Source organism: Acipenser ruthenus, chromosome 1, assembly GCF_902713425.1.
Source record: "Acipenser ruthenus chromosome 1, fAciRut3.2 maternal haplotype, whole genome shotgun sequence".
Taxonomy (NCBI): Eukaryota; Metazoa; Chordata; class Actinopteri; order Acipenseriformes; family Acipenseridae; genus Acipenser; species Acipenser ruthenus.
In genome coordinates this window covers 1,142,817-1,156,720 of record NC_081189.1, presented here as the reverse complement: position 1 = coordinate 1,156,720, position 13,904 = coordinate 1,142,817, and the positions used below count along the sequence as shown (strand labels likewise).

Sequence of the window (13,904 nt, the reverse complement as noted above, 5' to 3'; positions counted from 1 at the left end):
ATGTGCTGGCACTTTATAACACAGACATCTTATTCAGCATTTGTTTTATAACTAAATAAACATTAGGTCTATTACGTGGTTATCTTTCCTAATGCATTTACTGTTTTGCTGCGAGAGGAGCTGCAGCTTTCTGTGGGAGACGAGGCACTTCAGCCCTGCTCCGGCAGCCGAACCTGGGACAAGCCCATTCCCTCTTCCCCTCTCCCGACCCGCTCTCCTTCTCGCGCTTGGTTTACTTGTTTGTTGCTTGAACTGAACTCCAGACCGCCGTTTAGCCAGGCTACTTATAGTTTAAAAACTGCTAATTATTATTATTATTATTATTTATTTCTTAGCAGACGCCCTTATCCAGGGCGACTTACAATTGTTACAAGATATCACATTATACATTATTTCACATTATACAGATATCACATTATTTTACATACAATTACCCATTTATACAGTTGGGTTTTTACTGGAGCAATCTAGGTAAAGTACCTTGCTCAAGGGTACAACAGCAGTGTCCCCCACTGGGGATTGAACCCACAACCCTCCGGTCAAGAGTCCAGAGCCCTAACCACTACTCCACATTAAAATAACGCTCATACTGTGTGTCCCTCAAGACACGCGTTATAGAGAGGGAGCACTGTGTATATGTATATATATATAAACATAACTTAGATCTTTTATTTGACATCATGTTATCAAATAAACTACAAAATGATATCGCAAAAGTCTACCGGAAGTCAAAATAGTAGTACAGTATTTCATGTTAGAATTCGAAATGTCACATTTTTTAGTTTGTCAGTTTTTCGTTAAGTATATGGAAAACTACAAAGCCGTATGTAACTTAATATGTTAACGTAACATTATTCAGCAGGTTTCATTCGACTTTATTTATATAACAGAATTTGGACTGCATTCAAAAAAATAAACAAAATAAAAAAAAAAGTGTTTCTCTACTTTCATTGAACAGGTCATTTGATGGGGTACCGGCGTATTTTACTCCCAGGAGATTTCTTCCTGTAATATGGTACAAATTCACAATTTAAAAAAAAATATATATATTGTAACATGAAAACCCTGTGTTCATTCCAGCTCATTCCAAAGGTTAAAAGGAGAAGCAATCATCAGTTATTAAAATAACATTTTATCATTCAGAAGAACTCTTAACTACCTGCAGCTTGGTCCCTGGCTTACCAGACAGTCTGTGTCTCTGTGCTTTCAGAGGACCCTGTAAAATTACTTTAAGCAACGTTTTCAGTGAAGATATTCTGGTTCTACAAAATAAACAAAATGTGTTAGCGCTGTTCATGGTGTTTCTAACGATAGAGAGTGGTCAGGTAGTGCCATGGTTTACGGTGCTTACCTGCTGCTGCGTTGTGTGTGTGCGGTTGAGCTGGGAGATGGAGCGGGTCAGCTTCTCTTGCTGCTCAGACAGGTACTGCTGGTAGAGAGCGAGCAGCTCCTGACACTCAAGGTACTGATCCTGCAGACGTGGGGGGGGGGGGGGCAGTCAAGGATAACAAGCAACAAGAAACACAACCTGACCACGAGGAACCCGCCCATGACACTATTATTTTTATTTGTTTATTTAGCAGACGCCTTTATCCAAGGCGACTTACAGAGACTCAGGTGTGTGAACTATGCATCAGCTGCAGAGTCACTTACAACTACGTCTCACCCGAAAGACGGAGCACAAGGAGGTTAAGTGACTTGCTCAGGGTCACACAATGAGTCGGTGGCTGAGGTGGGATTTGAACCGGGGACCTCCTGGATATAAGCCCTTTTCTTTAACCACTGGACCACACAGCCTCCTTAACACTACCTTAACCTTGTAACAGAAACGGCTGGTTCAACACTAGTGACCAGCTAGATTTCAGCTGCAGCGAGACAGACGTATGACAAGAGACTAGAAATTGTCACAATGCTTCAGCTTCTTTATATCTTTAATAGCAGGTAGTGGGACAGCCCTCCATCACCCCGTATTGTTCCACACCCTTTATTATCAGTTTTCTGCTCTACAACACAGCGGCAAGCAATCTCAAAATGAATTACAGTAAGTGCTTTTCAATTCAATAATAATAATTTTAAAATCCTCCCCAATAAAATTAAAATGTCTTACTTTGTTTTAACTTTTCAGGACATTGAAATTAGATATCAACAACCTCCCCCCCCCCCCCAGCTCCACAAACACACTCAGACATACAGGGATAATTTAACATTACAAAAAACATTTCAATCAAGCGAAACTTATTACTGTCTCTCAGCAGGCAGGTGGCTCCAGGCAAACTTTTCAGCACACAGAGTGGACAATTTCTCATCCACTGCTGCGGGTGTGTACAGAGGAGGTACAGGACTCCTGCCACTCTGTTTACACAGGGCCCCATCTATCCTCGAGCCAGGCTGCAGTCAAGACAGAAGCACATGATGCTCCGAACAACCATGGAGTACCACACCAATACTGCCACTTAAACATGCTCTATGGCAGCTCTCTTTCCAGTGTATTTTGTGACTTAAACAAAGGGATCGACAAATCAACAGAGTGATGAGCATGTATAAAATAGGAACAGTAAAATACGCTTTTAACGACTGCAGAAGGGACCGTTCTAAATGAGTCTACGATAGGCTACATTTAAAGATGTACTGTAAATAGGGATGTATCAGTGTGGTCATCAGTTTAATCATATATACATTCATTTAATCATATACAGACGTGCTCAAATTTGTTGGTACCCCGCCACAAAAAACGAAGAATGCACAATTTTCTCTGAAATAACTTGAAACTGACAAAAGTAATTGGCATCTACCATTGTTTATTCCATATTTAATAGAAATTTGGGACTTTGCTTTTGATTTTTTATTCAACATAATATTGTAAATAATAAAACAAATGAAAATGGCATGGACAAAAATGATGGGACCGCTAACCTAATATTTTGTTGCACCTTTAGAGGCAATCACTGCAATCAAACGTTTTCTGTAGCTCTCAATGAGACTTCTGCACCTGTTAACAGGTAGTTTGGCCCACTCTTCCTGAGCAAACTGCTCCAGCTGTCTCAGGTTTGATGGGTGCCTTCTCCAGACTGCAAGTTTCAGCTCTTTCCATAGATGTTCGATATGATTCAGATCAGGACTCATAGAAGGCCACTTCAGAATAGTCCAATGTTTTGTTCTTATCCATTCTTGGGTGCTTTTAGCTGTGTGTTTTGGGTCATTACCCTGTTGGAGGACCCATGACCTGCGACTGAGACAGAGCTTTCTGACACTGGGCAGTACGTTTTGCTCCAGAATGCCTTGATAGTCTTGAGATTTCATTGTGCCCTGCACAGATTCAAGGCACCCTGTGCCAGGCGCAGCAATGCAGCCCCAAAACATAACTGGGCCTCCTCCATGTTTCACTGTAGGTATGGTGTTCTTTTCTTTGAAAGCTTCATTTTTTCGTCTGTGAACATAGAGCTGATGTGACTTGCCAAAAAGCTCCAGTTTTGACTCATCTGTCCAAAGGACATTCTCCCAGAAGGATTGTGGCTTGTCAATATGCATTTTAGCAAATTCCAGTCTGGCTTTTTTATGTTTTTCTTTCAAAAGTGGAGTCCTCCTGGGTCTTCTTCCATGGAGCCCACTTTCGCTCAAAAAGCGACGGATGGTGTGATCAGAAACTGACGTACCTTCACCTTGGAGTTCAGCTTGTATCTCTTTGGCAGTTATCCTTGGTTCTTTTTCTACCATTCGCACTATCCTTCTGTTCAATCTGGGGTCAATATTCCTCTTGCGGCCACGCCCAGGGAGGTTGGCTACAGTTCCATGGACCTTAAACTTCTTAATAATATTTGCAACTGTTATCACAGGAACATCAAGCTGCTTGGAGATGGTCTTGTAGCCTTTACCTTTACCATGCTTGTCTATTATTTTCTTTCTGATCTTCTCAGACAACTCTCTCCTTTGCTTTCTCTGGTCCATGTTCAGTGTGGTGCACACAATGATACCAAACAGCACAGTGACTACTTTTCTCCATTTAAATAGGCTGAATGACTGATTACAAGATTGGAGACATGTGTGATACTAATTAAAGAAACTAATTAGTTTGAAATATCACTATAATCCAATTATTTATTATCTTTTCTAAGGGGTACCAACAAATGTGTCCAGGCCATTTTAGAATATCTTTGTAGAATAAGCAATAATTCATCTCTTTTCACAGCTTCTTTGCCTTATTCTATGACATACCAAAGGCATGCAAGTATACATGATTAAATAGCTTTTAATTTCATCACTTTTCAGGAGGAATGAAGCATTATTTCAATGAGCTGTAAGGGTACCAACAAATTTGAGCACGTCTGTATGTAGAGAGAGAGAGATAGAAAGAGAGCGAGCGAGAGAGAGAGATAGAGAGAGAGAGATAGAGAGAGAGATAGAGAGAGAGATAGAGAGAGAGAGATAGAGAGAGAGATAGAGAGAGAGAGAGAGAGAGAGAGAGAGAGAGATGGAGATGGAGATGGAGATGGAGATGGAGATGGAGATGGACAAGTATTAGTAAAAGTCCCAAGGAGCTTCCAACAGCATGAGTCCAAAGTAACTCCGAGCACAGTTTGCAGCTTGGTCCCACAGCATGACTACGGTTCTGATGGATGCAGAGACAGAGAGCGCGAGAGCGAGGCAGTGAGAGGTGCCTCTAGCACAATGAGCCCACAGACACTCATCACACACAGTTAGCCAGTTCGTTGACGGATCAGAGATGGGTGCCTACAGCAAAGACGGCATGTGCTCTACAAACTCAAACCAGAGAGTGGCACTCGGGCCCATAGCTCTCAGAAACAGCCAACTGATTCTCAAAGCTTTTCGATTCAGCCTTGCCTTTGTAACACAGGGCGTCTAAATCCAAAAAAATAATTTTAAATGGGCAATTCTGTATTCTTATTGGGAATTTTGCAGTTGCCTGTTATACCTTGGGGTCCCAGTGTAAATAAATGGTCAGCTAATACTGGGACCAAATGGCTCTCAGCTATGAGATTTAGAACAAGGGGGGGGGGGGGATTTTAATTATACAAACAGCAAACCAATATTAATACTGCTGTCCTAAAACTCTTAACCCTGCTTTGTGGCAGTCCTCTTTCCATTGCACTTTTATCGTATATAACAAAGGAATCAATAAAACACCCTTGTCAGCAAACACCAGTGCGATTAATGTATAGTTCAAGGGCTGTGGTATTTAAAATACATTACTGCTTATACCATTAAACCAGACCCCCCCCCCCCCCACTAGAATTTAATAATCCAGGAGAATCTTTAATCAAAAGCAGGAGCTGCTCCCCTGGACTTCTTATGGAGCGAAGACAAGTTCCATCAGCAGTGCAAGTTCATAAACATACCATGCAGCTGAGCTCTTAATACTGCAGAGAGAGAGAGAGAGAGAGAGAGAAGTATTTCCTGAGCCCAAGACCACAGCCTCCTTAGCCCGTCTATCCTCAGATTCTAAATGTTACACCTGTATAAATGGGTAATTGTATGTAAAAATAATGTGATATTACATACAATTACAATTACCCATTTATACAGTTGTAACATTTAGAATCACCACAACCGGATAAGAGGGTCTCAAGATACAACTAAAATGTAAGCATGACTCATAAAGACAGGAATACAGGCATCTGGTAATATCCCCAGATACTCTCAATAAGAAGAAGTGTTAATAAAAGTCTAAACCAAGTTTCATCACAATTGTACAAGCAATTCTCTCTATTTATGTAAAACTCCAGAGTGGCACATATGAAAATGTATTGCTTTCCTGTGATATTCTTTAATGTTGTAGTCTCTTATATTTGTCTATTGCATTTTGTTTTCATCTGCCATTACTAAGGACACAGAAAGAGTATATAATAAATCACATCTCTAAAAGCACACCCAAATTGCATAATACAATTCAGAACGCTTCACTTGGCGTTTTAAAACACAGATGTGTGAAATAAACGGAAAAGAAAAGAAACTGACAGTATGCAAGGACGTATGATGTACTGCTGTTAACGTCTGCTGCACGTGGAATACTTCAGTGTAATATGGGAAAAGTAAAGCTTTGAAAATCTGCAATGTCACTCTCTTATTCACATTTTGGTGATGGGTTCAAGTATCTGAGAGCTGCAAAACCCATAACCTCCCTTCGTGTGTGCCAGTAGAATATGTAACAATAGTTTTGTTTATAAAATGCACTTTTTTTGGGGGGGGGGTGATCACAAAAACAGTGAAAAATATTAGCAACCAAATAAACTAGTTCTGCTTGTGATAATCGGGCATTAATAACTACTTACAAACAACCAAGCGGTTTGGGCAAGAGGAGCACGAAGCTGAGCTGTGCAAAATGACTTCTGTTTTTATAAGACACACACTGCTCACAATGAAGTAACTTCTTGTAATCACAAAAACAAATAGTGAGAACTACTACTTAACATAAAAAATGTAACTGTGCCGTATGTTCTATACACACCTATACACTGGGTAAGATGTAGTGGAACACTGACAAATCCTTAACAGTGATTGGTTGATTTCTCATACGTGATTTGCAATATAGTTTGAATATATTTGAATAAAAGACCCTCCACATTCGACTCATAGAGTACTCTACAGGTTTTATAATAAACTTCCCACAAAGACTAAAATCAAATCAAGTTTAAACATGCGCATAGCTTACCTTTCTAGAACTGAAAGTTTATTATTATTATTATTTTATTATTATTTATTTTTTAGCAGACGCCCTTATCCAGGGCGACTTACAATTGTTACAAGATGTCACATTATTTTTTACATACAATTACCCATTTATACAATTTTTTTTTTTTTTTTAACTGGAGCAATCTAGGTAAAAGTACCTTGCTCAAGGGTACAACAGCAGTGTCCCTCACTGGGGATTGAACCCACGACCCTCCGGTCAAGAGTCCAGAGCCCTAACCACTACTCCACACTGCTGCCCAAAGTTTAAACCAAACTCAGGCATATCGGCTACTAAATGTATTCAGTTGTTTTTCTTTGTTGTTTCTATGAACATGTTAGTTCTGTATTGCATTTTCAACGGACAGCACTGTTTTACTTTCATTCCAGCTGGTTTCTAGATTGTACCATTTCTTTGTGAATTCAGCACAGTCAAAAATGCCTAAGTTTAGTTAACTCAAGTTAGTATATAACCTGCACCATTCTGAGAATGCAAGTCTAAACATCACTGCAAAAACTAGGCCTATCTAGTACTGCACCAGCACAGGACAAAGTTGAATGTAGCAAAGGAATATATGCATATTGGTAGACACTGACCTCCACAGGCTGAAACATCCTAATGCAGCTTCACTCATACACTCTTTCATTCATTCTTCCATCGAATTTCATTTTCTTTTCAGTCTACTGTGAATACAACAAGCAGAAACTAATATTCCCTTTATGTATAAACTAGACAGAGTGTACCCTAGTTCAGAGTTTCTGGATAGATCTCCTAACTGAAAACAGAGAAAGAAAATTGGCTGTAATGTAACAAGGTCCGTCTCATGACAACAGTGAAAGCACATTCAATAAATGTGTTGCCTGAGCAACCTTTGCAGACCCCAGTTTGAGATTCAACAGAAAAAGCATGATGTGTGGTGCTGCTGGGAGGTTGGTAAATCTGGTGTGCACTGCACACACAAAGACACTGCTTTATTGTGCCAATCTGTTCTTCAGTGATTTGAAAGAGGTGAAGCCAAGTGCCTTATACAGGTACATTTCCAATGAACCACCCTGGCTTATCAATAGCCTGGATATAAATCAATCAACAAGCACAGTGTCTGGGGGTGCAGTGCTACAGGAGAGCCTGCCATCCACCAGCTGCAAACTATATTCATACTCTTCAAAACAGAAGACTTGGGTGTTACTGTTCATCCGATTTCACCACTGTTACAATTGTGTGTATTTATATTTAGATATTTTTTTTTTTTTTTTACATTGTATAAATAAAAAAAACAGGAACTATATCTGTTTGTGTGACAAAAAAAATAAAATAAAAAGAATCTGCATCTACTTCTGCAGTTTTGAAATGTAAATTTAGTCATTATGTGCAATAACTTCTGCACAACATGAAGGGGTCAGTGTAACTTTGCATTGCGCTGATGGCAGCAAATGGGATGGAAGTCTCTTTGAATAGCTATTACCAGGAACGTGGAAGAGGGCCGGGAGGAGAGGGTACAGTGCAAGGGAGGAAAGCGAATGTGCAGCGCTGTGAAACCAGGCACCAGCTGAGATGCATTCAGGCTGCAGGAGACACAGGTTATTATCTTTCAGACTCATTAGCACTGCAGTCTGGGGGACTGCATCAATTACTGGATGCTAATGAAAACAGGGAGATGTCTAACAAATGGTGGTCTCACAGCAGGCTTTTTATGTTCTCTTGTACGTAGTTAGTTAGTTAGTTAGTTAGATAGTTAGTTAGTTAGTTATCAATATGGTTATTTATTTAGGAAAGAGTAAGTTAAAGCCAAGAAAGTTAAAGGATAAAAAACACAAGTATGCCCTCCTTGTATTTGTTTAAAGCTTCAAAAAGTAACATACTTCAATCCACCAGTACTTGCCAAGTCCCACTTTTTGGAAAATGATAAAAACTTGTTTGTAGTTTCTGAAAGTCCGCGATTGTAAAAAGAGTACATAAGTAAATAGATCTGCTACTTACATGAAAGAGTTATATGAATACAACCTAAAGGGATGCTAGTGTTACAGGATACACTGAAAAGTTTAAAACAAACGTATTACACTGCCTTTGCTGTATCCCATGTTGTCTGAATCGCAGCGTTATATTTTTTAAACATTGATGACTCTCGTGAAATTTTTAATCGCACATCATGGGTCACAAATCAATCTCCACATTTACTCAGGAGTATTGTATCCAGGATCGCAGTGTATCCAGATCAGGCTCCTTCCTGCAGCAATGCTGGCTTTCTGTTCTCACAATACGCCACTCATTTCAATCACAGCACCCGCACTGTTGCAGGAGGGAGCGTGACCTGGATACGCTGTGATGCTCTCTTGGCAAACATCTCCAGGTTAAAGTTGATTTACCTATGATGTGTGAAAACAAAAAAAAATACCAAAATGATCCAGATTATGTTGAAAGCTATTTGGCTACAACACAGACTCAGCAAAGGGATACAGCAAAGATAAATTGATGTGTTTCTTGTAAAAAGTGCAGGGGAGTCTGTATAACTTAATCTTTGATAACACCGTGTAACAATTTTTTATTTTTTTTGGTTCCTGGGTAGTAAGTGTTATTTCCTAATTGCTTATGCCTCAAAAATATAGAAAATGGCTATTCCCCACAAACTTTGCTTTTGTGACCAGGACAGTGATATTTTGAAATTTAACTATTTTCCAGAACATTCCAGATAGATTCAGTGCTGAGTAAACTTGGAGTAACTTCTAGAACTTTCTAGAACTTTCCAGTAATATAAATAGTAGTATAAATACAGGGGCCTTAAGCCCACCAGTTCAGTTTAGTTCCAGCTGCCTAAGTGGATACATATCTGCATTTTTCTGAGATGGCATCAAGGTCATAGGAGACTTCAAAATGGTGGCATTCCTGATGGGTCTTGTGACAGGAATGGACGAGGGTCTGACGTCACGGCAGAAGAAGGGACCACAACAACAAAAAGGTATTGTGCAGTGGCGCGTGCGCCGTTTTATTTAAAGAATCCAAAAATAAATAAATATTTAAACAAAAGAACACTTGCTCACAGAGCAAAATAAAAGGGTAAACAAAAACAAATCACGAACACTAAATCAACAATAAATAATAAACAAACCATACAGGTCAGGCTGGGCAGTCGCTGTCACTGTTCCTGTATGTTGTAAATTTAGTTTCGTTTTCTTTCAAATAAATTCCTCTCGCTCTCCGTCTCTCTACTCCAAACACCCACACTGAACTGGAGAGCTGCAGGCTTTTTATATTCAGGTGACCATCTCCCGATTAGCAACTAAATTAATCACTTAATTAATTCGGGAGATGGCCACCTTCTGCACGAGTTTTTTTCATTACACCTGGCAGAGGACGAGCACCGATCTCGCCTCTGCCAGGACATGTTTTAAAAATAAACAAAACACGGCGCTACGCCGTCATAAATATAATACAATAAAACTAAATAAATAATACAAAACACTCTGCACAGGGGCGGAGGGGGAGACCCCGATCTAAAAATAAATAAACCATGTACAGGGCTGCTCGCCCTGTTACATATCCCCCCCCTTGTGCGAAGCACACATGGCCCCAACGGCCACCTCCCCCCTCAGTCTCAATGTCCCGGAAGAGGGGGAAGCAAGTTGCTTCTGGGGGGGTGGCCATGGTGGAATCTCCGGCACCCCCCAATTCTTCGTGGCCGGCAGCTCCCTCTTCCGGGGCTCCCGCCACACTCTCTCCTGCCGCGAAAGTGCGGCTGGGGGAGCTGGTCTCCTGACCTTCCCCCTCCTCTTCATGGCCAGCAGTTCCCCTCCGTGGGGCTCTGACCACCCAAACTCCTGCCGCGAAAGTGCGGCTGGGGGAGCTGGTCTCCTGACCTTCCCCCTCCTCTTCATGACCAGCAGTTCCCCTCCGTGGGGCTCTGACCACCCAAACTCCTGCCGCAAAAGTGCGGCTGGGGGAGCTGGTCTCCTGACCTCCCCCCCTTTCTTGATGGCCGGCAGCTCCCCTCCGTGGGGCTCCGACCACATGACCTCTGGCCGCGAAAGTGTGGCTGGGGGAGCTGGTCTCCTGACCTCCCCCCCTTTCTTGATGGCCGGCAGCTCCCCTCCGTGGGGCTCCGACCACAGTGTAGTGACCCCAGGTGAAGCAGGATCCCTGGCGACCCCAGGCGACGGCAGCGGACCCTCGGGAGGCGACGGCAGCGGCAGCGGACCCTCGGGAGGCGACGGCAGCGGCAGCGGACCCTCGGGAGGCGACGGCAGCGGCAGCGGACCCTCGGGAGGCGACGGCAGCGGACCCTCGGGAGGCGACGGCAGCGGCAGCGGACCCTCGGGAGGCGACGGCAGCGGCAGCGGACCCTCGGGAGGCGACGGCAGCGGCAGCGGACCCTCGGGAGGCGACGGCAGCGGCAGCGGACCCTCGGGAGGCGACGGCAGCGGCAGCGGACCCTCGGGAGGCGACACAGGACCGGCAGCAACCCTAGGAGACGCAAGGGAGACACAGGCGACCCTAGGCGATGCCGACGGCGGGAGGGGAGCCCCTGGCCATGAAGGCGGCAGCAGGAGCTCCACTTCTCCCAATGGTGGTGGTGGTGGAGGTAGAGGTAGCTCCTGCTCCTCTCCTCCTGACGGTAAAGACAGCAGGGGCTCCTCCTCTTCTGGCGGCCAAGGCGGCAGGGGCTTCTCCCCTTCTGGCGGCCAAGGCGGCAGGGGCTCCTCCCCTTCTGGCGGCCAAGGCGGCAGGGGCTCCTCCCCTTCTGGCGGCCAAGGCTCCTCCCCTTCAGGCTGCCAAGGCGGCAGGGGCTCCTCCCCTTCTGGCGGCCAAGGCGGCAGGGGCTCCTCCCCTTCTGGCGGCCAAGGCGGCAGGGGCTCCTCCCCTTCTGGCGGCCAAGGCGACAGGGGCTCCTCCCCTTCTGGCGGCCAAGGCGACAGGGGCTCCTCCCCTTCTGGCGGCCAAGGCGACAGGGGCTCCTCCCCTTCAGGCGGCCAAGGCGGCAGGGCTTCCTCCCCTTCAGGCGGCCAAGGCGGCAGGGCTTCCTCCCCTTCAGGCGGCAGGGCTTCCTCCCCTTCAGGCGGCAGGGCTTCCTCCCCTTCAGGCTGCGAAGGCGGCAGGGCTTCCTCCCCTTCAGGCTGCGAAGGCGGCAGGGCTTCCTCCCCTTCAGGCGGCCAAGGCGGCAGGGCTTCCTCCCCTTCAGGCGGCCAAGGCGGCAGGGCTTCCTCCCCTTCAGGCGGCCAAGGCGGCAGGGCTTCCTCCCCTTTTAGGCGCAGGACGTTCGGGCTCCTCCCTTTTAGGCGCAGGACGTTCGGGCTCCTCCCTTTTAGGCGCAGGACGTTCGGGCTCCTCCCTTTCCAGGTCCGTGTTCCCTCTCTGCCTCCTTCTCCTCACCTTCCGCTCTCTCCCCTCTCGCTCCTGGTAGACCCAGTCGATCTGGGTCATCCACTCCTCTCCCTGGTATTGGGTGGGGCAGATGGCCACGGTGTGCCCAAACTCCCCACAACCAGGGCACCACTCATTCACCACAACAACCCCTGGTGGCCGCTGTTGCAGCTGCTGCTGTCTCCTCATCCTCCTTCCTCCCATCTTTCTTCCTCCTCTTCACTCCTCTCTCCACACAATCAAAAAACGAAAAAAAAAACGAAAAAGCTGCAGTACCCTCTTCTGCCTGCGTCCTGGAGGCGCTGCAATCCCACGCAGGACACCACGTGTGACAGGAATGGACGAGGGTCTGACGTCACGGCAGAAGAAGGGACCACAACAACAAAAAGGTATTGTGCAGTGGCGCGTGCGCCGTTTTATTTAAAGAATCCAAAAATAAATAAATATTTAAACAAAAGAACACTTGCTCACAGAGCAAAATAAAAGGGTAAACAAAAACAAATCACGAACACTAAATCAACAATAAATAATAAACAAACCATACAGGTCAGGCTGGGCAGTCGCTGTCACTGTTCCTGTATGTTGTAAATTTAGTTTCGTTTTCTTTCAAATAAATTCCTCTCGCTCTCCGTCTCTCTACTCCAAACACCCACACTGAACTGGAGAGCTGCAGGCTTTTTATATTCAGGTGACCATCTCCCGATTAGCAACTAAATTAATCACTTAATTAATTCGGGAGATGGCCACCTTCTGCACGAGTTTTTTTCATTACACCTGGCAGAGGACGAGCACCGATCTCGCCTCTGCCAGGACATGTTTTAAAAATAAACAAAACACGGCGCTACGCCGTCATAAATATAATACAATAAAACTAAATAAATAATACAAAACACTCTGCACAGGGGCGGAGGGGGAGACCCCGATCTAAAAATAAATAAACCATGTACAGGGCTGCTCGCCCTGTTACATATCCCCCCCCTTGTGCGAAGCACACATGGCCCCAACGGCCACCTCCCCCCTCAGTCTCAATGTCCCGGAAGAGGGGGAAGCAAGTTGCTTCTGGGGGGGTGGCCATGGTGGAATCTCCGGCACCCCCCAATTCTTCGTGGCCGGCAGCTCCCTCTTCCGGGGCTCCCGCCACACTCTCGCCTGCCGCGAAAGTGCGGCTGGGGGAGCTGGTCTCCTGACCTTCCCCCTCCTCTTCATGGCCAGCAGTTCCCCTCCGTGGGGCTCTGACCACCCAAACTCCTGCCGCGAAAGTGCGGCTGGGGGAGCTGGTCTCCTGACCTTCCCCCTCCTCTTCATGACCAGCAGTTCCCCTCCGTGGGGCTCTGACCACCCAAACTCCTGCCGCAAAAGTGCGGCTGGGGGAGCTGGTCTCCTGACCTCCCCCCCTTTCTTGATGGCCGGCAGCTCCCCTCCGTGGGGCTCCGACCACATGACCTCTGGCCGCGAAAGTGTGGCTGGGGGAGCTGGTCTCCTGACCTCCCCCCCTTTCTTGATGGCCGGCAGCTCCCCTCCGTGGGGCTCCGACCACAGTGTAGTGACCCCAGGTAAAACAGGATCCCTGGCGACCCCAGGCGACGGCAGCGGACCCTCGGGAGGCGACGGCAGCGGCAGCGGACCCTCGGGAGGCGACGGCAGCGGCAGCGGACCCTCGGGAGGCGACGGCAGCGGCAGCGGACCCTCGGGAGGCGACGGCAGCGGCAGCGGACCCTCGGGAGGCGACGGCAGCGGCAGCGGACCCTCGGGAGGCGACGGCAGCGGCAGCGGACCCTCGGGAGGCGACGGCAGCGGCAGCGGACCCTCGGGAGGCGACAGCAGCGGCAGCGGACCCTCGGGAGGCGACACAGGACCGGCAGCAACC

General features: G+C 46.1%; 1 protein-coding gene across 5 annotated transcripts in view; it reads right to left on the bottom strand.

Moving 5' to 3' along the window:
- LOC117962627 (protein hinderin-like) overlaps positions 1 to 13,904 on the bottom strand; it is a 42,732-nt gene that overhangs the window by 20,286 nt on the left and 8,542 nt on the right. For all 5 annotated transcript variants that reach the window (XM_034925058.2, XM_034925055.2, XM_034925062.2 and 2 more), the window contains one exon: positions 1,352 to 1,479. In XM_034925058.2, coding sequence (XP_034780949.2) covers positions 1,352 to 1,479 — 128 coding nt within the window. The remainder of the gene's footprint in view (positions 1 to 1,351; positions 1,480 to 13,904) is intronic.